The sequence below is a fragment of the Lipotes vexillifer genome, unplaced genomic scaffold (genome assembly GCF_000442215.2).
Source record: "Lipotes vexillifer unplaced genomic scaffold, Lipotes_vexillifer_v1.1 scaffold532, whole genome shotgun sequence".
Lineage (NCBI taxonomy): Eukaryota > Metazoa > Chordata > Mammalia > Artiodactyla > Lipotidae > Lipotes > Lipotes vexillifer.
Window position 1 is genome coordinate 50,720 of NW_006798027.1, and position 26,150 is coordinate 76,869.

General features: G+C 44.9%; 1 protein-coding gene across 2 annotated transcripts in view; it reads left to right on the forward strand.

Annotated features, from left to right (window-relative positions):
- Positions 1-26,150, forward strand: part of LOC103090729 (high affinity cAMP-specific and IBMX-insensitive 3',5'-cyclic phosphodiesterase 8A) — a 107,532-nt gene that overhangs the window by 49,646 nt on the left and 31,736 nt on the right. The window contains exons 6-12 of one of the 2 annotated variants that reach the window (XM_007470045.1): positions 4,397-4,485; positions 8,469-8,547; positions 10,194-10,331; positions 15,667-15,755; positions 17,378-17,429; positions 17,530-17,572; positions 22,655-22,732. In XM_007470045.1, coding sequence (XP_007470107.1) covers positions 4,397-4,485; positions 8,469-8,547; positions 10,194-10,331; positions 15,667-15,755; positions 17,378-17,429; positions 17,530-17,572; positions 22,655-22,732 — 568 coding nt within the window. Of the gene's footprint in view, positions 1-4,396; positions 4,486-8,468; positions 8,555-10,193; positions 10,332-10,405; positions 10,433-15,666; positions 15,756-17,377; positions 17,430-17,529; positions 17,573-19,439; positions 19,457-22,654; positions 22,737-23,594; positions 23,608-26,150 lie in introns of both variants that reach the window. The other variant, XM_007470046.1, reaches the window with a different exon arrangement.

A 26,150-nucleotide genomic window follows, 5' to 3' on the forward strand; every position in this document is an offset into this window, starting at 1 on the left:
GGCTTCTCACTGTTGTGGCCTCTCCCGTTGCGAAGCATAGGCTCCGGATGCACAGGCTCAGCGGCCGTGGCTCACGGGCCCAGGCGCTCCATGGTATGTGGGATCTTCCCGGACCGGGGCACGAACCCGCGTCCCCTGCATCAGCAGGCGGACCCTCAACCACTGCACCACCAGGGAAGCCCGGAACTGGCTATTCTTAACAAGGACCTTCGATGCTTCCACTTTGCAGTGAAACTAGTGAAACTTAGGGGATAGATTATTCATCTTTCCTTGGGTTGTTTGCTTACCTACAGCCACCAGCAGTCATTAAGCTTTTTATTTGTACGAGGTCATAGATGCAGTGTTGGAAATTGTGTGTTTGAAATTCTGCACAAGGAAGTCCATCAGCACAGCTTCGTGGACTGGGAAGCGTGTCCTGGTAGAAAGTCTAGTTAACCATGGACTTTGTATTTTCCTAGTATAATTGAGTTATCATGAAACTAATTTGAAAATTCAGAAGTAACCGACATACACACTTTGCCTGCCCTCTTACCCGTACAACTTAATCAAGGTGTCCCCCCGAAGCGTTTGCTGGGAACCACGGTTAAGTGCATGTCTCTGCGAAAACACTCCCATGCAGAAAACACAAAGGGTTTAATTTAAAGTAGTCGTTTTAGAGGTCTGTGACTTAGGAAGTATGGAGATAGCAGCAGCCTCACCACTTTATAAGTGACGAATCCAAGTCGGTGACCAGTCCTCAGAGACTACACGTGCTAACTCTTCTCATGCAGAGTCCTGTACCCTCAGGTAACAAAAGGATAGTGAGGTGACAGAGGGCACGGAGACAGAGCAGAGCATCCAGACCTGGAGGGAAGGTGATTCTCCAGAGTCTCATGGCTGGGAGGCAGTGGAGCCCATGCTTGAACCCAGCCCTGGACCTGAAAGCCATCACCATAGTGAGAACTCTGGGATTCAGGGGGCAGTCAGCTATTCTGTGGATTGGCCATAGTTCAGGAGTTCAGGATGGATGGATGGAGACCTACTTGCCTCCTCAGTTGGACTTGGCAGCTGAGCTTTTGCTGACTAAAATCTCAAAGGTTAGGGTTTGGTATCTCTCAACACTGGTTGTGCGTTAGAACCCCCTGAAAGGCTTCCCCAGAGACCCTGTTTCAGTTGGTGTGGGGAGGAGCCTGCACGTTGGTATTATTTTTTAAGATTGCAGGGAATTCTAATATGCAGCTAAGGGTTGAGAACCACTGGGTGGGGCCCAGCAAGGTGGGTGTGGTATGCTCTGGAGAAAGCAAGGCCGAGTCGTCTCAGGAGTCTGCAGGACTTGTGGCCCCGGCCCCTCTCGTGGGATGGGTTGGGGAGGGGAGACCAGCTGCTGTTCAAGCAGAGGGAATAGCAGCCTGATGCCTGAAGATCCCTGGACCAGCTGCCCTTCTCCACCCTCCATGCCCTGTGGAATCCTTGGGACATGAATGAAAGTTGGAGAAGGGCAGGAAAGACAGGATATTTAGATACACAGAGCAAACCAGAGGTAGTGAGGGGGAGGGGCAGATAGCAGGAGCAAGATGCTGTACTTTTAGTCACATGTGCTTGTTTTTTAGCCATGATGTCCACCTTTGGGGTAAAAATATTTGGATATGTACATTCACACCCAGTGAAAACTCTGGTTGCATGCATGGGAGGCCATGACACATAATACACATGGCTCCATGTCCCAAGATGTCGCCTGCAGAGCAGGTGAAGCCAGGCAAGTGCGTGGACATCTGGAGACACCTGTCCATCTCAAGTCCCCCACCCCTTGTCTACTGGAGTGGCACAAGCACTATACCCGGAAATCTCTCCTCCCTATTCCTGCCTGGTCCGCAGTGGGCGCCTCTGCAGATGGGCAGTGTTCCTGGATGTGCCTGAGGGGTCATGGCTGACTGAGGAGGGAGCGGCAGGGCCAGCACTGTCCTCCCCTCTCAGCAGCGGGGAGCTGGTAGGCATGTCACCTCTCTCAGACTTCTGTGGGTAAGAAGGGCTGTGTTTGGCCTGCAGGCCCGGGAACCATCATGCCCATGGCTAGCAGGCCTTGCCTTGCTTCCCAGGGGCCGGCAGTCACTGTGCTTTATGTTTGTGCAACAGTTTACAGTTAGAGTGCTTTCTCATGGTCGTCTGTGGTGGAGCAGGGTGTCTTGTTTTGCAGGTGAGGAAGCAGGCTTAGGAAGGTTAAGGGCCTCATGGAGAATCATACAGCTTTTAAGGCATGAACTTGGGGCTGGGTTTTTAGGTTTCTTGACACAAAGACAAGACCGTGAGCACTGTTCAAACAGGGATATCTGCCTTCACTGGCAGTAGAAGGAGCTCCACAAGGGGCCCTGTCCCCTAGATTGGTCCGGCTTTGGCTTGTTGATGGTGGCCTGCAGATGCCCTGCCTCTTAGCCTCAGCTTCCTCCTCTGTCAGATAGAGTATTATCCATGTATTGAGCAGGTGAAAGCAAGAGCTGTTCACAGAAATAGGGGTGAGTAAATGTTCACAAATATTTTTTTATATCTGAATGTAACTACGTGACAGAATGTAGCGACCTGTAAGATGTCTTCATGAAATACATAATTTGGTGGTGCTCAGTCTTCCCATTCCCATGTAAATTTGCTTTGTTGAGATGTTTCCATTATGTAAAGGTTATTAAACAAAACAGTTACTGTCCACAGCAATAAGAGAGACTGGGCAAAGCCATGGCTCTGCCAGTACCTCTGCCGTGGAGGGTTAATCCTTTGTCAGCTTAGTTGAGCTGCTGTTTGAAGTGACTGTAGGAGAATGTTGCCTGAGTGCGAGTTACCTCTGTGAAACTCAACTGCAAAGAGATGTGCAAGCATATTTTTGCTTACTTACCGTGAGCTTGTACAGCTCGAAAGAGGACAACATATTGCCCTTGAATAAGTGAATAGACTCTGAAAGTTAATATAGATAGGACTTTAGTTAATAAATGTCCTCCTCCTGTATATTCTAGGCTCTGCTAGTAACATGTAGACATCAAAAATCCTCTTACTTCAAGGCAGTGAAAGAAAAGCGTTCTTAAGCGCTCTTTTTTTTCCTTGAACTTTTTTTTTAGTGGAATTAAATATTGTGTTAGTCTCAGGTGTACAGCAAAGTGATTCAGTCATATATATATACATATGTACATATATATACATATTTATACTTTTTCAGATTCTTTTCCATTAAAGGTTATTACAGGATATTGAATATAGTTTCCTGTGATATACAGTAGGACCTTGTTGTTCACCTATTTTACATACAGTAGTGTCTATCTGTTAATCCCAAACTCCTAATTTATCCCTCTCCCCATCTTTTCCCCATTGGTAACCATAAGTGTGTTTTCTATGTCTGTCAGTCTATTTCTGTTTTGTAAATAAGTTCATTTGTAGTTTTTTTTTTAGATTCCCACATATAGGTGATATCATATGATATTTGCCTTTCTCTGTCTGACTTACTTCACTTGGTATGATAATCTCTGGGTCCATTCATGTTGCTGCAAATGGCATTATTTCATTCTTTTTTATGGCTGAGTAATATTCCATTGTACATACTGTACATATATAAACACACACGCACACACACACCACATCTTCTTTATGCATTCCTCTGTCAATGGACTATTAGGAGGTTGCTTCCATGTCTTGACTATTGTAAATAGCACTGCTATGAACGTTGGGGTGCATGTATCTATTTGAATTATAGTTTTCTCTGGATATATGCCCAGGAATGGAGGCCTATTTTTTGTAATTCCATTTATTTACTACTTTATTGAGATACTATTCATATACCATGTAATTCAGCTATTTATTTATTTAAACTTGATGTAATATTTTTATAAAAATGTAAAATAATTATAATGCAATTTTCCATTTCCTCATTTTACTTGACAGTGTGTCTCATACATCATTCCATATAAGTGCATGTAATAGCTGCATGCTGTTCCATTAAATGGTTATACTATAGTATACTATAGTTTTTTAAATTAATTTATTTTAAAAATTATTTTATTTTTTTCTTTCCAGCAAATACCTTGCCCTTTCTGCCTTTCTTTTCCTTCCTTCTTGCCTCTCTCTCTCCCCACTTCCTTTCTTCTTTCTGCCTTTTTTTCTCTTTATTGAGGTATAGTTGATCGATTCAGCCACTTAAAGTGTACAACTCAGTGGTTTCTTAATATATTCTCAGATATGTGCAAGTACTATTTTTTAAAAGCTAATTTGGTACCCATAAGTTTTCATCTCTCATTTCCTGTTCATCATGAAAGGTAAATTATTTTTTAGATTTCCGGTACCAAGTTGAGAAGCCTGTTGGAAAGAATTATTTTTTATATATGTATTTAATCATTTAAAGGTGCACATTTGTTTATCCACAAAACCCCCTTTCTGTTTGTAGAGGTATGTAGAAAACCCCAGCGCTATGGCCTGTTACAATGAACTGCTCCAGATGGAGTTTGGATTGGTGCGCCCACAGCTGAAACTCAGGTAATTCTGCTGCTTCTGGTAAGTCGACCATACCACACAGAGCATTGTTGCAAGTGAGGACTTCGATTGTGGGCAGCTATATCTTGGCTGTAACTGACCTCCTGCTAAAATGGGATGGGGTGGTGGGAAGGCATCTCTCCTCACAGAATGCTTTCAGAGTCTGCCTGGATGTCTAATAGGTGGTCATGTTAGTGATTGGAGACTCAGCATTTAAAGATGGGGCTCCAGTGGGGACTTCCCTGGCGGTCCAGTGGTTAAAACTTGGCACTGTCACTGCCGGGGCCCTGGGTTTGATCCCTGGTCGGGGAGGATAACACAAGCCACATGGTGTGGCCAGAAAAAGAAAAAAAAAGATGGGGCACCAAAATAATAGCAAATGAAAAAGCAGTATGCAGAAGTATATATACTGAATTATCTGTTTCGTTTTTTAATTAAAAAATTACTTTTAATATACACATACACCCAACCCGTTAACATTATCATCTCTGGTAGGTGACATGTTTTCTTCTCTACAGTAAGCATTTTGTAATTTGCTCTTGCTCAACAGTTTTTTTTTTTTTTAACTGATGAGTGGAAACCTAGTTCTTTGTAGAGTGAGAAAAGCAGAAAAATTAGTAAAATTATATGAGGTTGACAGAAGTGAAAAAAATGTCAGTATCTCTGTATCATCCTAGGTCTCTTCCTTGGGTGGTCTACTATTCTTTAACATTTCCTTTACCAGGATCAAAGAGAGAATGAAATCATTCTGTTTGTATGTGCCCAAGGCAGAGATAAGGCGATTAGAAGTTGGGGTATTAACGTTGGTAAGGACCAGCACGGGGTATCACATGCAGAGAAGAAAATACTTCATAGACAAAAATGAAATGAAGTGTGAGGTGGCAAAGAAGTGCTGCTGAGCAGAGATGTTTCAGGGCCAGTGAGGTCTACAAAAGAGCTCCTTTTTATTGCCAGAGTTTTCAGGGAAACTTGAGATGGATGGTTGGCCTTGGGCCTGCCTCCTTCTCATTCCTGGGTCTTCCACAGCCTGGCTGCAGCACTTCCACAGTGAGCTGGACTGCTGCCCTCTCTGAGAGGAGAGCGGAACTGTGGAGCAGGAGGTGATGTTAGAGCTTATTTCATCAAATCATGAATCACGATGCAAAAACCGAGACCCAGGGAGGTTAACTGACTTACATCCAAGATCTCGCATGCAGCACATGGCAAAGGTAGTCCTTTAGGTTGTAACCCCCATTTTCAAAACTGCACTCATTGTCTCTCCTCATGCTCTACTTTGTTTTCTGTGTGCCAGGTGACAGCCAAAGGGAGATGTCCACTATGAAGGGAGATATGAAAATATTGATAATGAAGGGAAGGGGGAAATGTGGGGCTAGAGAGTTGGGAGCAATAGAGAAAGACTTGTTCTGAGAGATATTAAAATGCACTAAAAAGCTATAACAAGCATCTTTGTGTTACTGCTAGATCAGTAAACTAGAATGTAAAGTCTAGAAATAGACGTGCTTGTATTTAAGAATTAGGAACATAAGTATATGTGTTCAACGTGGCAATTTAAATCCACACAGGAAGGGGTGGACTTTTCAATGAATAGAATTGTGACAACTTATTAACTGGAAAGAAAATAAAGTTATATCCCGATCTCACACTCAGTCCCAAAATAAATTCCAGTGTGCATAATGTTAAGAAGTGTGGCCACATAAGTACCAAAAATGTAAGTGAGCATATGTATTTGGATAATGAAGTCTTTTTAAACTCAGCATGGGGTGAAAGCCAGATTTTACAAAGGAAGAGAATCAGATTAGACAACATAAAAATGTTAAGCTTGTCTCAGTAAGTATACCTTAAATAATGTTAAAAATTTAGACAAATAACAAACTGGGAAAAATACATTCTTAACACACAGGACAGATAGGTTAATATCCTGAATACGTAAAGAGCTTTGATGAATCAGTTTAAAAATGGAAACACGCAGTAGAAAAAATTTAAAAGGACATGTTGTGAACAAGCAGTTTGTAGGAGATATTAATGGCCAATAAACATGAAAAAAATGTTCAGCTTCACTAGTAACCAAAGAAATGAAAATGATATACCATTTTATATTTACCAGATCTGCAAAAATTAAAAAAGAGTGATAAAACCCAGTAGGGCTTCTCACAGATCCATCTCCTCCAAGCTTGTTATATCAGAGGTGGGAACTTACTTCTCGTTGTTTTTTGGTTCTTGTTTTTTTTTAAATAACAGCTTTATTGAGGTAATTCACTTGAGTTTTATATGCCAAGAAAGAAGAGCTAATTTTTATTGGCTAAAGCTGCTTTGTCTTATTTAGCTAGACAGTTTAGTAATACCAGGAATAAAGTAAAAGCATTGTAATTATTGGTTTTATAAATGTAATCTCTGCACTTTATGAACAAGTGACAGTTGCTTTCTCTTTTTCGTCTTCTGAGGCATATACAAGAAAAAAACTGAAAGCATTCCCCAGTCATGGGGAATTTGTTTGACTAAATTATGGTATAATTTTACAATAGAATATTATATAGTTATTAAGAGTGATGATAAGGAACTAATTATTGATATGGAAAGATATTAATGTATATGGTTCATTGGTACAAGCAGATGATAAAACTGTCAAGTATGATCCTATTTTTATAAGTATATGTATTACATGTATATTTACACAAGAAATTGCCTAGAACACCAGTTGATATGCGTAGGTGTTGGGATTTCAGACGATTTAATCTCACTTATTTTTAAACAGATTTATCGAGATAAAATTGACATTCTATACAATTCACCTATTTAAAGTACACAGTTCAGTGGCTTTTAATGTATTCACAGAGTTGTGCAACCACTGCCACAATTTTAGAACATTTTCATTACCCCCAGCCCTAGATAACCACTAATCTAATTTCTCTCTATACATAGATTTGTCTCTTCTGGACATTTCATTTAAATAGAATCATACAATATGTGGTCCTTTTAACTTAGCGTAATGTTTTTCAAGGTTCATCCATATTTTGGCATGCATCAGGGCTTTATTTCTTTTCATATCTGCATAGTATTCCATTGTATGGATATACCACATTTTATTCATCCATTCATCATTGATGGACTTTAGGGTTGTTTTCACCTGTGGGCTATAAGTTTTTGTGTGGATGTATGTTTTTATTTCTGTAGGATATCTACCTAGGAGTAAAATTGCTAGGCCATATGGTAACTCTATGTTTAACAGCCTGAGGAACTGCCAGACTGTTTTCCAAAGCAGCTAGCTGCACCATTTTACACTCCCACCAGCAGTGTATGAGGGTTCCTCACCAACACTTGGTTTTATCTCTGTTTTTGATTGTAGATATCCTAGTGGGTATGATGTAGTATCTCATTTATTATTATTTTCTAATTTTTTAAAAATAAACCTTTAGTTACCTGTGCAATTTAAAAATGTTTTCAAACACTGAGGACAAGGGAGAATGCTCACAATGTAAGGCTAAGTGGAAGCAGAAAACAAAGCTCATGATCCCGATGATCCCAGTTTTGAGCAAAGGATTTGTTGAAAGTGATAATAGCTACAGATGATGGGCCGCCTCCTTTCTACCCGGCTTCGTGTGGGCTTCTTGACTCCATTTTCTCATTGAGTCCTCACGAGGACCCTTCAGATGGTGAGAAGGCAGAGACCCAGGGAGGTTCAGTCATGTCCCACAGCCAGCGAAGGGCTGTGATCTGACCCTGGGATGTGTTCCACCTGGTCCACTTGTCCTTAGAGTGAAGGAAAGGCACCAAATTGTGCATAGTCATGATCCCAAGTACTGAGGTGGCAGGAGGCGCTTATTTCTTCCTTATGCTTTTTAATATGTCCCCCTACTTTTTCTTGAGTTAGCATTAGTTACCTTTATAATCAAAGAACACATTTAAATAAGTTAATGTAATATTCCAAGATGGTATTACATTTTATAATATTTACATTAAGCAGTCCTTTTTCTCTTCTACCCATAAAGGGCTTGTAACTCAATGTTCACTGCATTAGAGAAAAGTCAAGAAGCAATTGAAATTACAAGTGAAGACCACATTGTACAGGTTTGTTGTTTTGGAAGCTTGTCCTGCTGAATTTCTGGTTTGTTTGCATTTTTAAGATTGAACCCCTTCAGTATGTTGTTGTTTTCTTTTCCCTCTCTTTGAAGTTCAAGGGACCAGTTTTTCCTTAGAGGATTATCAGAACAAAATCTATAAAATATATAATTTAAAATAAGTTCTCTATAGGTAAGAAAATGTTCCAATAATTGCTTAATGTGCTAGAAAATATTCTGTAGAAATATGGCATTAGCATTTATTATTTCTCACTTTTTTGCATATTTATTTACTTAGCAAGGAGGGACTTTTATCCAGAGGATTGTTTCTGCAGCAGAGTGGGGTAGAGAGAGACTGTTGGCAGCAAGGAGAGGCTCTGCCCATAAGGGCTGCACGCTCTCACCTTTCTTACTGTTTTTGAAGATAGTTTACACCTATAGAAATTTACTAGAAGCTACTCAAAATTTCAAAAATAAACTAGCAATTACTTCACAAATTATCCATTATTAGAAAAGTGGCTTCATATAAGTGACTGAAGATAACATGGCTTTCAGATAACAGCAGACAGGTAACATGTATTTTCATATAACAGCAAAAGAGGGAGTTGTGCCAGAGGAATGTGCCTTTTGTCTGAGAATGAGCCCCACTTTGATTTTAGTTCTGAGCACTCCAGTTCTTCACTTTAATCGAACTAGTGACTTTCTTGGTAAAGAGTTGATGATGTTAGCATTCAGGATGGTGCCCTGACAGGCAACATTGGCCGGTGGTTGAGGGCACAGGCTTGGTATCAGTCAGGCCTGGCTTCCAATCAGCCTCGGCCCCTTCCTAGCTGGGCATCTTCAGGCAGGTGACTTAATCTGTCTGAATTTGCTGTCTCATCTGTACAAATGGGAATAATATTAACGCTAACAACGACTTACCTTTTGTAAGGATGTTCTGAGGATTAAATGAGTTACTGTGTGTGAAGTGCTTTTACTACAGTGCCTAGCAAGGAAAACAAACCTTAAACAGTATGATTATTGTTTTGTCATCGTCATTATTTGTTATTCCTATCAGCACATGCACAGCTTTCCCATACATTTTCTTCTAGTCTTACAGCCCTATTTGAAATTTAACCATAAAGCCTTGAATTTGTAAACACTTCCTAGTTCATAGCCTGCTTTCCAAACTCATTATTCATTTGCATCATATGAGAGAGGCGAAATAGGTGTTTCATTCCCATTAAACAGATGTGCAGACTGAGACTTGGAGAGGTTAACTGACTTGTGGGAGTAGACCCTGGGTTTTCAGACTCCCAGTCTGGTGCTTTCTTCCAATGTATCATAATCTCAACAGCCCTTTTGTAGCAGCCCTGGGTCTGTCTCCATGCAGCTTCTTTCCTCTGCTGGTGTTTAAATGGAGTGGGCCTGCTGCCCTCCCTGCAGCCTCAGGAGAACAAGGCAGTAAGCCCAGCCTGGTGTCAGAGCAGAGGCTTCTCCAGACTCCAAGGTTTTTCTGGGGCTGTGCTCTTGTGGCTTTAGAACAGTCGTAGTGAGTGCCAGGCTTCTGGGCTTTCTGGGGGAAAAATATGATGGTTTAGGTTGAACATCTTTGATTGTCCACTTTTCAAAATTTCTTTTAATTCACATGATGTTTTTTCCTTTGTCTCCCCCCAGTATGCAAATCCAGCATTTGAAACAACAATGGGCTATGAGTCAGGTGAATTAATAGGGAAGGATTTAGCAGAAGTGCCTGTAAATGAAAAAAAGGCTGATTTGCTCGATACTATAAATTCATGCATCAGGATAGGCAAGGTAAGTAAGAGGTCACTACCCTTGTTACTCTCACATAACAAAGAAGGAAGGAAGGAGACCTAGCGCTCACTGAGCACTGCTGCTAGAGTCAGGTGATCTCAGTCTCATTCTTCCCAGAAGCCTGGGGAAGTGTAGGTAGTGTTATCTCTCTTATGCCCATTTTGCAGATGAGGAAATTGAGGCCAAGAAAGTATATAAAACCTGACCAGCCAATAAGAGTAACTTTGACACTTAACATCATTGTTTTCATTTTTGTAATAAGTAAGTTGATCTTTCTAATAATTGATCTTCTAAGTGGTAGCTGTTGGCAAATGGTCTGGGTAAAGGATTGCCAGTGAGTTAACACATTCTCAGAACACATTGGAGCCCATCAGTTCTCTGAGCCTCGTTCATTCATTCAGCATTTTTTGAATGCCAGGTGTGCTAGGTTCTGGTATAGAAAGAAGGGCAAAACAAAAATCCCTTAGAGAACTCATTCCAGGGTGCAAAACAGACAGATAAAAGTAGTCATTGCATTGTGATGTGAGAAGTTACAGCACCCTGGTGCTGAAGGGGTAGACAAAGCAAGGCAGGCTCAGTCTGAAAGGTTATTTCTCTCTCTGAACTGTGGCTTCTGACAGCACCTCACTGTTATATTAGGTTTTAAAATATGATGAGGAAAAGGCTACTGCTTTCCATAGTCATTCTTAGGCTTTTCTGCTGGGCTCTTTTTAACTTTTAGAAGTTGGGACTGTGAATCTGATTATTCAGAACATTTGAAAAATTGGTGACCTGCTCTCTTGCTGGCTATCTGGAGGCCCTGTGGAAGTGATGCCCTTTCTCTGTGGCATTTGGCCCGTGCCTGTCCCTTAGCACACAAGGGCAGTCTGCCAGAGGGGGCAGAAGGGCTATAAAGCTTATACCCCCACTTGGCTTGGGCCCCTCGAAGACACCGTGAGTGGGCTGGTGTCCTTTGCTTTCCCGCGGCTCTGAGCACACGAGGTGGCTTTGCAGTGAGAACAGGGAAAGAACAGGCCAGCGGCGGGGCCCGCTAATGCACTCTCAGGGGAATCACAAAAATGGGCACAACTGCTTGAATCCTATTTTGCCTTCAGCCTTTCTGTCGAGGATGATGATTTTCTTACTAGAGAGAGTGGCAGGTCCTCTGGATAGAGAAACGAAGGCTGAGATGAATGAAGAGACAGACCCTTAGGTGTTCAGGCCCACCAGTGTTCCCTCCCTGGGCCGAGAGGGGCGTCCTCGGAAGGCAGCTCCAGAACAGCAGCCATTCCAGACCCCCGCAGCCTTTGAGGCGCTTTACCATGGCCTCCCCAGTCCTGGCGGTTTGGTCCAGTGCTGCCACTGGGTCAGCGAGCAGTTCTGCTGTGAGGTTCAGCAGGGTGTGAAACAGATGGTGGCTCTCATGCTCCTTGATCTGGCAGCTGCCCTTGCAGTGAGGAGAGCAAGTTGAGATGGGGGTGGGGGCACCCAGTGGATTAGCTGTAGGCCCCGGGATTCACCCAGATCCCTGTGAGCGGCGTCTTGCCTCCTGAGGTATGCCGTTGGGCACCAGGCGCAAAGGGCCTCAACAGCAGGACCTGCTCTCTAAAGTCTGTATTTGCTATGAGCAGAGAATACGAAAGGTTATTGCATTGTCAACCTCTATACTGCTTTATTTCCAAAAGAAACCAGGTGGTGATTGTATATGTATAGCTGATTCACTTTGTTATACAGCAGGAACTAACACACCCTTGTAAAGCAATTATACTCCAATAAAGATGTTTAAAAAAAAAGAAAAGGAACCAGGGCATTTGTTTTGCATGATTGCAAGTTCTTGGGGAGAGTGCAGAAACTGCCGTTTGTCCCTTGTTGGTACCCTGCTGGTTCACAGGCAACACTGCAGCAGGACAGACCACTTAGCTGGGCAGTTTTTTGAGGAGAAAGATATATGGCCTTTCTAATCAAGTCTCCCTCGGGAGAAGAAGGGCTTGTTGAGAATCAGCCACAGCCCTTGGCAAACAGTGGCACCATGGTCAGTGGAGAGAGTTCAGACATGTGCTGGGAACCAGGGTGGAGCCTTTGGAAGTGGTCAGATGACCGGGAGGGGCTTTGGAGTGTCAGATTCTAGGTGTCCAACCAGTTGGATATTCTTGGGGGCAGAGGAGGAATTCTGATGATGTTCAAACAGAGAATACTGCGAACACCACTCTCTATAAACCTCCTCTGCCTGCTGTTCTCAGCCACTGGCTCCCCTTTCAGGTAAAACTGATACTATTAGGCACCTTGACTTTCAGTCCCACACTCCTGCTTCCTTCCTCCCTTTATGTGTCCTTCTTGGCTCTGCTCCTGTTTCTTCTTCCCCAGGTCTTCTCTGTCAGGGCCCTAGAACCCCTGGCCTCCTATCTTCTCAGATACCTGAGCCTTATATTGCCTCTTCGCTTTTAGAAATTTTGCATTTTTTTCCCCTCAGAAACTGTCTTGCAGGTGCTGAAGGAATGTTGGCTGCTCGGCTGGCTGCCTCTGATAATGATGTGCAGTCGCAGAGCCCTTCAGCTCTTCACACCTTTTACCTTCCCCAGCTCCTGGGAAGCCAGGGGCTTTCCTCCCTCGCCGCCTCCCTGCTTCTCCCACTTTTCCCCCATCTCTTTCCTCCCAGGTTTACCAGGGCTCTTTGTCCCCTGCTGGTTCCTCAGAAAGCTCCCTTTGTTGTTGAGCATCTTTCCTGCTCTGCGTAGATGTCTCCCACCTTCCCAGTTGTAGCTTCAGTGTCTTTTCCAAGGTCTGTTTCAACATCCTGCTGTCATTTTGGTATCACCTTGTAAAGCGGTGATTTTCTCTCATCCCCCCATTAACAAAAAGCCTGCTCCCCCTCCACCTCTTCTGTCTACTGCTCGTTGACCATCCACACAGTTGCCTGGACTTTCATTCCTGGAATGGTTTTGGTTTCTCCCTACCCTTTAGCCCCCTCCATCAAATCCATCACCAAGGCTTGATGTCTGTTAAACCCCTGGCTTTGAGGGTCCACTGCCTGGGCCTGACCGTGTTCAGGGCCCTCTTCCCACACCCTGAGACTGCGGTGGCTGAATGCAGTTAGGCCTCCCTGTCCCAGGACCCTCCACTTCTGGCCAGTCCACCCTACACTACTGGAGATTTGTCTCACCAGATCACCACTTTGATCATGTCACTCCCTCTGTGTAGAGCTCAAGTCCCTTATCCTGGGTGCCAGGATTCTGTGATCTGACTTTGGCCTCATTTTTCCATTCAGTAAACAAAAGCCCCAAGTGTTCTTTGGCTGTTTACCACCTGCCAGCACAGTGCTAGCCCCTGGGATAGGACAGCTGGATGTTGATGATTTAATTCTTAAGCCAGTGGGCACACACCAAGAAGGAACTGTCTCAGTAGTCAGCGAAGTCCAGCTCGGTGCTGAGCTTGCCCCGGAGTAGAAGGGAGGTGCACGCCTTAGTGTAGTTCTGAGAGGAGCTCAGCCCGAGAGAGACAAACAGACACCTGTGCAAAACCAAACAGGCCACTTACTGGACATTTGCTGTGTGTCAGGACTTGGCTAAGAGTTTATGTGTGTTACCAGATTTAATCTTCATAACAGCATTCTAGGTAGGACTTTACTATTTTTAGGAACTGAAACGTCGATTTTTGATGTATTTTTGATAAGAAATATGATCTGTGTTAAGTGAATATTTTTTGTTTCCATTGTTAACTGGAAAACTTACAGGCAACTCAGTTATCTAAGCAAAGTCATTGGCTAAGTTGTCCTCCGTTAGCTGGACTGTCCAGCTCTGGCTGACATGGCTTCTTACACCTTGACTTGGGATCTGGCAGCCACCCACTCTGTTCAGAAAGGATTGGAGGAGAAAATCCTGAATATGTGTTTTGAAGTGCTGATTGATTGACTGAATCGGTCTCCCATATTTTCCCTCTCTTTTTATATAACAGCTCTGTTGAGAGATAATTCACATGCCATACACTCCATCCATTTAAAGTGTACAGTTCAGTGGTGGTTGGTATGTTCAGAGTTTTGCAAATATCACCTCAGTCAGCTTCCCATATTTCTCTTGATAGTGAACTTCAGAAGTAACTCTTAGACCTGTCTGCTAAAGCCTTCTCTGGTGGCTGCATGGGGCTGTGGGCGTGGAGGACAGGCTCCAGATTCCTGCCCAGGGATCCCTGTCTAGTCCTTGCCCAATTTGGGCACAGGCCACTCTCCCCTCAGAACTGTAGTGAGGAAGGCCCACACCTCCCTTCTGCTCTAGGGCAAGTAAGCACCTAGCTGGGCTCTTGGGCTGTTTTTTAATTTAGTCCTTTCTTGGCGCCCATTGTTTTCAGAAGGACGTCAGGAAGCCTCAGTAACCATCCTTTGCTTCTGTCAATGTCCTGGTTTCTCTTGGATCCACTTTCCCAGAGGAGTCTGAAGATGAGATTTTACCATTAGCATTTGCATGCAGGCCACCACGCCCCAAGCATAGATTTCAGAATTGACTTTGTGTAAGAGTATGGACAGGAGACTTGAGCCAGGCTGCCATGGTGTTCCCCTTCCCACCTGGGTCAGCTTTAGCTCCTGTGAGACTCTGGAAGGTCTAGAAGGGTATGAAACACCCTGGGAGTTCAAGGTCCTACAGTGGGTTTTAGGGATTTTTCTAGCTTAAGGATCTTGGTGACTCTTGGAGAAATTCAGAATGTTTTAGGTGGTCACAAAACCCAGCTCCGTCCCACGCTTCTCTCCACCACCCTCAGAGTAGGGGAGCCACCTGTAGCCCCTGTTTGCTCACTGTGGTCATAGCCTGGGCATACCTGCTCTCCCATTGCAGTTCCATTCTGAAATGGCAGCTCTGGCTTTTAAGGTCTCACTTGGTTATTCTGCCTGAGCCCAGTCCTGGCTGTTACCTCATTATCCCCACCCTACCTGCAGAGGGTACTCAACACAGAGGGTGGCCCCTTCTCTGCCCCAGTCTGAGACTCTTCCCGTCCCAAATGCAGGGGCAGAGGCCACACTTCCCCCCTCCACTGCGGCAGGTAGGAGTTGTGAGAGGAGGAACCTGGACAAGAAGAGTGTTCCTCATTCATGGGCCCAGGGCCTCGCTTGCCACCAGAAAGCCACTGAAAACATATGACCATTTAGACTGTGGTGACCTGGCTTTTGTTGTCAGTCTAGGGAGGAGATGGACTTGGGAGGTTGAGAAAGAATTGTCAGATTACCCAAAATTGCCTTTGGGGTTGGGATGCTTTTATTATCCTAATAGCTTTAGTGGCCATGGTAAAGGTGTGGAAACCTGAGGTGGAAAATGCTCTTGGGTGTATGTTTTGAACACAATGTATAATGATGCCTACATTCCACTTATAGGAATGGCAAGGAATTTGCTCTGCCAAAGAGAAAAATGGAGATAATGTACAACAAAATGTGAAGATACTACCTGTCATTGGACAGGGAGGGTAAGTGGAGAAAACGAGTGCTTCAGTCAACATACCATGTTCGGCTTATTGCAGAATTTGCTTTGAATACTTAAGTAAGTTGAGAACTGCATGCAGAAATTTATAAGAAAGACTTGTAACAAGGTCAGGTACCATCAAAGAATGGCCTTCCAGGGTGGCTTCCTCATGGTCACAGCCTGACCCTCCGGCTGGTGGTGACCCAGAGTCGCCATACTCCGACAGTCTTAAGCTGTGTGAGCACATAAAAGACTGAAGTATTTAAACCTGAATGCCACTTTACTGAGCTGTGTGCTAAGAACACTCACTGGTGGACTCCCTATGTTTAAAAGATTTTATCTAATTTGATAGCCTATGTGTTATTTCTGCACATAACTATCAAATTAGATAAAAGTATTTTAAATACTCTCATTTATGGAAACGCATATGAAGCAGATGTGACCACAGATTGGAAGGCAGTGTATATCAGGAGCCTGAAAATGTCATATGGTTTGTCTCAGAATCTATCTTAAATAATACGAACAGTGGAAAATTATGAATGTGAACTGTAGAATACCCAACGATAAAATACGCAACCATTAGAAATGCTGATCATAGAAAATTGAAGTATAGGGGAAAATGTTTTTGATAAATGCAAAAGTCAAAATGTAAAATCATACCTAGTGTATGCTCTCAGTCGCGAAAATGAAAGAAGGACAAAAAGACCAGGAGGAGGTGGAGCAATGATGGTTGTAACAACTGCCGCTGTCCATGAGCCCTTCCCTCCCTGGGCAGGCTCTCAGTGCCTGGTAGGTGTCACTTCATTTCGTCCTGGCCACAGCCCCGTGATGTCGGCACTGTGACAGTCTCTGTTTGACAGATGAGGAGCCTGAGGCTTGGCCCAGAGTCCGGCCGCCAGCCGCCAGCGGCCAGCGCTCAGCGGAGCCGGGCTGCAGGCCTCTGCGTTGACCGCGTGGCTCACGTGCTTGGTCACCAGGCTCTGCTGCCAGCTGGCGATTGCCTCAGGGAGACGGCTCTGTGTGGGCTCTCTGTTCTGATTCTCTGCCTTTTTATGGCCTTTCCAAATTTGCGGGGGGGATAACTGTAGGGATTGGATTATCAAGGGGAAAAGCTGAAAAATCGAAAATAAGTGAGGAGAGTCAGCATCTTCTGTGATAAGCCCCGGTTGCTTTGTTCTAGACTCGCACATTCGGCCCAGTGTGGCCTGTGGCTGTTTCCATGAATGACTGTGAGCAGATTGTTTGCTGAAACTTGAAGAAGAGCATCAATAGAAAAGGGCTGTGAAACCGTGAAAGCATGTTAAGGAATTAGAGGCTTTGGGTTGGTTAACATGCAGTACATTTTTAAAACCTAGGTATTTTTTATTGTGTGTTGTGATGACTCAGAAGGATTTTGTTGTTTGTACTGAAGAGTCAACTTCTCTTCTACACAGACACCAGAGAATGCTTGTAGACTCTTGTTTGTTTATTGGTGGCCTTGGCCACACACAAATAGAACTGCTTTCCTCCAAGCAAGCATTGTATGTATTGTGAAAGAGAGATGCTCCTTTCATAATGAAAAGTTAGCTAGATACCCACCAGAATAGAGAGCCAGGAGAGAAATAATACATTGTTTTCTACTTGCAGAAAAATTAGACACTATGTGTCCATTGTCAGAGCGTGCAATGGCAACAATAAGGTATGTAAGGAGAGCCCTTGGGACCCCAGGGACCCAGCCAGATTTCCCTTACTGTATAACTAGGCACTCAAAACTAATGGCTTCTAAAATTCATTTTTAGGCTACGAAAATAGCTGAATGTGTTCAGTCTGACACTCATACAGGTATGGTGCCCCATATTCATTCTTAGGGTTCACTGAGCTTTTGAAAAAATAAAAAAATAAAAACGGGCCCTGCCTCTGACGAGCTTGTCTGTTGCGTAGGTGGGACTGTATTTGCCTAGCACCATGGCAGCATTTCTCTCCCTGACTCCCAGGCTGATTTATGAGTCAGAGGACCCTAGCACAGGTGGGCGATCTGACAGGTGTCCTGGGGTGGGTCTCAGCCTGTGGGGAGAGAACTGGTCACCTCCAATGCATGAACTTATGTGAAGATGTGTTGAGTGGAGTGTGGTTTGTTGGCATGATCTGTGCTCGAAGAGGCAACTGTGTTGGTTTCAGACTACAGTGCTTTAGCAGGGATGCTTTCACTACCAGCCTACGGGGAGGTAGGTGGACCCTATCAGACCTGCCTCACGTCATATCCATCTCGTGAGGACTTGATGTGCTTTGGACACCATCCGCTCACCCCATGTCTACGTGACTGCAGATGTTTTTCCCTGGCCCGGAATCACCTGTTTCCTTCCAGCGTATATCATGGCTTCAGCAAGCCACTTTCCTACTCTGGCCGTTACCTGTAATGGTGCAGGTGCTCTCCGGCTCCATGCCAGAGGCTCTCCATCCAGCCTGTGTGGACGCTTTACAGCACCCTGCCATGCCCAGGCAGTGCTCTGGTTGCCCAGCTAGTCTGTAAGAGCCTCCAAGGAGAAGACTTTGTCTTCCATACCTTCAGCTGTTGATGATGTGCTTTCAGCAGTCCCGGCACAGTTCACTCACATTCTAGGAATGTTTCCCACATGTTTTTCTGAGTGTTTGTTGTGTACAAGGCACTGTGCTGAGTGCTTAACTTATGGTGTGTTTAGTTGAAACCTTGCAATAACCCAGAGGGGTAGACGCTTAATAGATGAAGTTCCCTTTTTACAGATAAGGAAACTGACAGGCTACCTAATTTGCCCAGGGATATCCATCTAGGAAGTGGTAGAGTTGGCACTCAAATCCAGATGGCCAACTGCAGAAGCTCTGAAGCACACGCTGGAACAGTTCTTGTGGCCGCCCCAAGAGTAATCAGGCTTTAATCTGAAAAGAGGAGAGACGTATTGACACGAAGGGACACATAGCAAGTGATAAGAAGTGATCGTTAGTGGGTGAGAAAGGCAGAGGAAGAGGGAGGGGGACGTTCCAGACAGGGAGAGGTGGATTTGAGTACGAAGATGGGTGTGAGAGGAACAGCATTCCAGAAATACATACAGTTACTGAACAGGGAAAGTACAGAGTGTGTTCTAGAAAGAGCAAGAGCAGGGTTAAAATTCTGACTGGTATAAAAAAGGTCAGTGTGGAAGGGAGTTGGGATCGTGAAGGATCCTTAGATGCTAGGTGGGAAATCAGGAGTTTCATCAGTAGGCAGTGGGAGGTGGAGGATTTTTGAGCAAGGGAATAGTATAATGACGCCTGAGCTCTAAGCTTTTAGAGCCTGTATGTAACAGATTACATGGAAGGAGGGACCAGGGACGAGAATACCAGCATTGCCATCGTGTAGAGGAGAGAAAACACGCCAGGGCATAATTCATCCAAAACAGTGCATGGGCACCACGTGCCAGGTCAAGTGACTGTCTCTGCTTGGCGAAGCCTGCTTTCTGTGCTTCTTAGCAGGGGGATGGGTAGCACAGGGGAGGAGGAGGGGGTCCGGAAGGGCCTTGCCAGCAACGTGCCAGGTTCTGGGTCAGGTGGTGCGGAGCAGGGCTTCAGTGTATTTTACAGGTGTTCTCCTGCGCTGCCAGGGCGGGGGCTGGGCAGACCTGAAAGGAGTGTTACTCTGGACCTGGAGAAAGTGAGCTTTCTCGGGCGCAGGAGGAGGGAGCTCCCCGTGTGCGAGGCCGCAGGGAGCCCGCGGTTGGGCAGCGGCTGGAGGCTTGGCAGTGTGGGGTCGGTGAGACCCCGAGGCGGGGGGAGGGGGTGTCCCGGTACAGGGCAGGCCCTCCTCAAAGGCTTGGACGGTTGAGAGTGTCTGAGAAAGTTCTCTGAAAGTCTGTTCCCAGCAGAGTGACTTTGGGGCAAGTCATGCAAGAAACCTTGTTCTCAGCTTCCTCCTCCCGGGGGACCACGGTGTTGGTGTTGGGATGGAGGCTGCCCGTTCGGGGGGCTGCAGGATGGTTCCTGCCCCTCACGGCTTCTCCAGGGTCTCCTGGATTTTCCCAGCAGGCCAAGGAAACCCTGATAACCTTCCTCTCCTAAAAAGATGGGCAGTGCGAAGGATCGCAATTTTCTGGAACAGGAAGCTGAGCGCAGACACGTGAAGTCGCGGGCGGTGAAGCCCGCAGACACGTGAAGCCCGAGCCCAGCTCTGCGGCCGAGGCCTGTTGAGCGTTCCCTCCTGCGGCGCGCGGCTGCCTCCGGTCTCGGGTCAGTCGAGGGTGTGGAGCCCTCTGGAGGCAGGAGGGCCTGTGCGCGGGCTCCTTCAGGCTGCGGGCTGGTTGAGAGGTCAAGGTCACCCTGCCGTGAGCCCCTCGGCCCGCCCTCCCTGCAGGAGCAGCAGCCCGGCAGGTGGAGGTGCCTTAAGAACCAGCTGCAGAGCTCTGCAGGGACTCAGACAGAGGAAGAGAAGCAGGCTGAACACGGCAGTCACAGGAAGGTCTGGTCTCGCCTTAGGGGAGTCACTTAAACGCTGAGTAGAAGTTCAAGCTTGCTTTGCCTCCCTCCACACCTGCCACAGCCCTGGCCTTGGGACACGTTGCTCCTTGCTCCCCTCCAGCCAACTCTGCCCGTCTGCGCAGGCAGCGTCCTCCTCCAGGAAGTGCCTTCCTCCTCTGCCGGCCTCCAGCTGCAAAACATGGCTCATCTCCTCTCTGCCCCCCTCCCAGAGGAGACCTGCCCCTTCCTCCTGGGGCTCCTTTTGCTCCCCAGCATCACGACTGTCACTCTTAGTTCACCTGCGTTTGCTCCCCTCCGGACTACCCCCTTTGAGGGCATGGACCCTACCATATTCATCCTCACACCCCTAGCGCCTGGCTTGGAGCCTGACACGTGGTAGGTGCCTAGTAAATGTTTGTTGAGTGCCCTCGTGTCATTCACAGCTGGTGAGGAAGTCAGTCAAGTCAGTAAAGCAGGCGGTTACCAGCAATGTTGGGGGTGAGGCATTAGGGCAGGATTTCCCAGAGGTGATGATACCTGAGCCGCATCTTACCTGCATCTTCAAAGAGGATCGAGAGTTAACCAGGTGAAGGAGGCATCAAGGGAGGGGTGCGTTCCTAGGTGGGGGTAAGCAGTTTGCACCAAGGCAGAGAGGTTTAGGAGGTGAACTAGCACATCATAAGTAGTTCGTGATGGCTGAAGAGAGGAGGTCCAGATATCACAGGACTCTGGGTGCCACACTGGGGAATTTAAATCTGATCCTAAAAACAGTGATGAACCATTAAAATGTTTTAATTGGGAGAGTGATCTGATCAGATTTTTGTTTCAGAAGGATCACTTGGCTGCCTATGGAGAATGGGTCGAAGGGGGCAAGGTTGGGGCCGGTAGGACCAATGAGGGGAGGCTGTCATTATAATCCAGAGGTGGATGACAGGTGTCTGAGCCAGGACAGGGACAGAACAGGGGTAGATTAAAGAGGTATTTAGGAGGTCGAATCCATAGATTTATCTGACCACTTGAGGGCAAGGAACAAGGAGGAGTCATGGATGACTTGTCTCCAACTTAAGCAAAAAGGTAGATGCCGTTCAGCAGCCTGGGATAAGCAGTGATTTAGGAGAAGATTCTGAGTTCATTTGGGTAGTGAGCTCTTGTGAAACTCCTGAGGGTGTCCAGATGGAGGTGACGAGTGGCCAGTTAAGATGTAAGTCTGGAGCTCAGGAGAAAGGCCTGGGATTAAGACAGCAACACAGGAATTAGGAAGAGCTGTAGAAAAGGATGAGGTCTCCTGAGGAGATTGCGTTGTCTGAGAGGGAGGGCTAAGAGGACTGAACCTTTGGGAATACCAGGGGTGCTGAGAGAGAGAATGAATCATGATGGAAACTAGGAAGGAACAATAAGAGATGCAAGGAAAGCCAGCGTTGGACTTGTGCAAACCAGGAGTCTCCAGGAAGCATGATCAGTTGTGTCTAGTACCACAAGTCAGGTAAGAACTGAACGGTGTCCTTCAGATATAGCAACAGGGAGGTCATCAGTGACCTTGACAAGGTCACTGCCAGTGCCCACATGGAAGAGAAGGTAGATAGCAAGTGGAGAAGGTTCCGGATGGTGGGGAGGAGTACCAAGAGCCTGCCTTTGGATCCTGTTTGTGATCAGGAATCCAGATGAGGAAGCCGGGAGAAGGCAGAGAAGACAGAAGAAGCTGCAGGTGCGGAGAGCTGAGCTCGAGCGCAAGCTGTGTGCTCACTCGTCTGCACAGCGGCTCCCAGTTTCGTCGTCTGTGAAATGGGGACAGGTTGGAGAGGCTTGCCACCACATGTGACACGCGGCAGGTGCACAGAGGAGGGCACGGGAAGGAAGGCCAGCTTTGCCTTGTCATTGACTGGCGTGGAGTGAGGGAGAGAGGTGTCAAAGACAAGCCCTGTTTGGGCCTCGAAATGCAGTGGAGCCATCCACGGGAAGAGGGGGCAGAGAAGTACACCCTGGACTGGTGCTCCTGTACTACCCTCCCAAAGAGAGGCACATTCTTCCCGGGGACATTTTAGAGCTTGTATTGTAGAAAAAAAATACAAAAAAAGTTTTTTTTTTTCCTTTGGGGCAAGGGTGGATGGAGATCAAAATTTTCCCACCACTTTATTCAATTACATAGAAATATAATAGGTGAAATTCTCTTGAGTTCATTTCTGCTAGTTTTCGCATCGTGGGACTCTGTGATTACATAATTTGGAAACTGAAAAGCACTACTTTATGACTGTACCAGGTGGGACATTTTGAGAAAGTCAGCCTACCTTAAAACATAATTGTTCACAGTCTTCATCTCTGCACTCCGTTGATTTTTGTGGCATCCTAAATGGTATTCTAATGCTTAAATTTTGTTTTTTAAAAGTTTTATATTGGTAAGTTTCCTAATATGTCGTTAAAATCCCTTTGCAGAGGTAATTTATAATTTAATTGTTTCCACAGATAATCAGTCAGGCAAACATAACGACAGGAGAAAAAGCTCACTAGATGTCAGAACTGCTGCCTCTCGAACAAGCAAAGGTAGGTGACAAAGACAAGAGGAGAAAGCATGGTTCTGTGAGTGTTGAACCCATGGAGACGTGTGACACTCCCTCCCCAGTCTTATCTCTGGGTCACTGCCCCCCTTCAGCTCAGGAGAGGGAAGGGGACCCTCTAGCAGTCTGTGTCCATTTCTCCCTCACCCCCAACTCCTTTGCCAGTGGGTTCCATTCTGACCCTTTTGATGGAATCAGGGAATAAAGAAAAAAAAAAGATACATTTTACCGTCTGTTCTCTAGTTGATTTTCTTTAAAAAAAAAAAAACAAACTATTTATTTATTTATTTTTGGCTGAATTGGGTCTTCGCTGCTCTTCATGGGCTTTTCTCTGGTTGCAGCGAGCGGGGGCTACTCTTCATTGCAGTGTGCTGGCTTCTCATTGCAGTGGCTTCTCTTGTTGTGGAGCACGGGCTCTAGGCACACCGGGCCTTCAGTAGTTGTGGCTCTCGGGCTCTAGAGCGCAGGCTCAGTAGTTGTGGCGCACGGGCTTAGTTGCTTTGCGGCATGTGGGATCTTCCCAGACCAGGGATCGAACCCATGTCCCCTGCATTGGCAGGCAGATTCTTAACCACTGCGCCACCAGGGAAGTCCTCTAGTTGATTTTCTAAACTGTAACAGCAGATGTCAGTTTATCTGTTGTAATTGTATGAGTAATGCATTTGGAAGTTCTCAACGATATATTCCATTGTGGGTTGCAATTTGCCATGGAAGCTTACCTTTTGGTGGGGAAGCAAGTGAGCTGCATTTGAGGATGTGAAAGACTTTTCATAAGCAAATATTATTTAAGTTCTAAGTGGAATATAATTTTTTAATGGTTATGTAGATATGTGGCCTGAATGATCTAGGAGTTTTAAAAATGTAGTGTGGGGGCAAATATTACTGCTAGCTATGTACTTTCTTTGACTCAGAGATGAATTGGGAAGCAATGGGGAGCTGATTGTTACTAGATAAACAGCGAAAACTTTGCAGATGTTACAGTGGAGATCCAGTGCCTCACTTCTCTCATGGGTTTGTCGTGAGGACCGGAAAATATTCCATGTGTCCCTTGCACTGAAAAGACGAAACGGATCCCACCCGTGCTGCAAGGGCAGGGAGCAAAGTGGTGTTACAGGGAAGTGTGTGGACTTTGGCCTCAGCATTGCTTTGATTCAGGTCCCAGCTTCATCTACTTTCTGTGCAACCTTGGGGGTACACCTTTGTGCTTCCATTTCCTCATCATCTTATGGGGATCATTATGCTGTCCACAGAGGACCACTTAAGGATGAAAGGAGTGAGCGTGGTGCCTCGCCAGGGTCGTGGCAGCCGCTGTCACCGTCCTCACTGTGGCCCTCATGCTCACGGCCCTCGGGCAGAGCAGAGGCGAGGTCACTCGTGCCCCGAACTGTCTTTACCGCCACACTCTGACTTCTGTTCATCCTTTGGATTACTTTGTCCATTTCTGTAGTTTTGAGAGTTAAACACTTTTCTTTTAATGTTTGTGGGTTTTAACCACTGTTCTTTTTAATTGACTTATAGTTTACATATAATACAATTCATATTAAGTGTTGAGTTCAATAGGTCTTGACAGTTCTGTACATTGAACTGTATAGACTGTAACCACCCAGCCCAAAATAGATACAGAAAACACACACGTGCAGGCCTGCACTTGCACACGTTTCACCACACAGAGGCATCCACTGATTTCTTGCACCATAAGTTAATTTGGCCTCTTCTTGTGCTTCATAGAAATGGAGTCGTATAGTATGCAGTGTCTGTGTGTCTGGCATCTTTCACTCATTTTAGTGTTCTTGAGATTCATCCTTGTTGCTAGGTGCTACTGTTCTTCTTTATAGCTTGGTAGTACTCCACTGTATGACTGTGCCACAAATTGCTTATCCATTCTCTTATTAATGGCCCTTTGGGTTCACCTTTCCACTTTGGGGCTGTTCAGAGTAAGGCTGCTGTGAATATTTTTATGCAAGTATTTTTTGTGTGTGTGGACATGTGTGTTCATCTCCTACCTAGGAGTGGAATTGCTGGGCCTTTGTGCAGCTGCAAACAATTCTCCAGTGTGGGTTGTACCATGTACCATCACTAACCTATGAGAGTTCCAGTTGCTCTGCATCCTTCCACACTTGGTTATACCAGTGTTCTAAACTCTAGCTATTCTACTGGATGTGGTTTTAACTTTAATTTTCCTGATGACTAATGAGGTTGAGCTTACTGGCCATTGGATATCCTCTTTTGTGATGTGAATGTTCAAATATTTTGCCCATTTTTATCACTGGGTTGTTTATCTTTTTCTTGTTGGTTTGTAGGAATTCTTTTTATATTCTAGATACGGATATAAGTATTCCAAATATACTGTTCTTAGTCCGTGGATTGCTTTTTCACTCTCTTAATGGTCTTTTAATGAACAGAGGTTCTTAATGAATCTTAAAGTTCATTTTATCAGTGTTTTCTGTTATAGCTAGTGCTTTTTTGTGTCCTGTTTAAGAAATCTTCTCTATCCCAAGGTCATGAAGAATATTCCCCCATGTTTTCTTCTAGAAGCTTTATTGTTTTATCTTTCACTTTGGGTCTGTGATCCACTTCAAATTAACTTTTACATCTAGTGAAGGTAGAGATCAAAGATCAATATCCCCCCCTACTGGGAAACCCAGCTGGCCCATCACCATATTGAAAAGCCATCTTTTGCAATAGTATCATTATTGTAAACCAGTTGACTATAAATATATGGCCTGTTTCTGGACTCTATTTCATTGTTCTGTTAGTCCTTGCTTGCACCGATACCACGATCGATTACTACAGTCATATGGTAAGTATTGATACCTGGTAGTATAAAGTTCTTCAAGATTATCTTGGCTATTGTAGGTCCTTTGCATTTCCATATAACATTTAGAATCAGCTTGTTAGTTTACACACACACAGCTTCTTGGGAGTTTATTTGGGAGTGTCTTAAATCTATAGAACAATTTGGGGAAAATTGAAATCTCGGTAACACTGAGTCTTTCAAAATGTAAACATGCTTTTGTCTTTATTTAGGTTGCCTTTTATTTTTTCTCAGCAGTGTTTTGCATTTTCGGTATATAAATCTTACATAGCTTTCCATTAGATTTATTCCTAAATATTGATTTTTATGATGCTGTCATAATGGTGTTTTTTTATTTCAGTTTCCAGTTGTTTGTTGCTAGTATATAGAAATATAATTGACTTTTTATGTATTGACCTTGTACCCAGTAACCTTGATAAACTAGCTTATTGATTATAAGAGTAGCATTTGTAGATTCTTTCAGACTTTCTGCATACACAGTCATGACAATCTTTATACCTTTTATTTCTTTTTCTTACTTTATTACATTCACACTATTGTTTGGTCTTTATAAGTATATGTCACTTTCATTATATTTTTAAATGAGAAC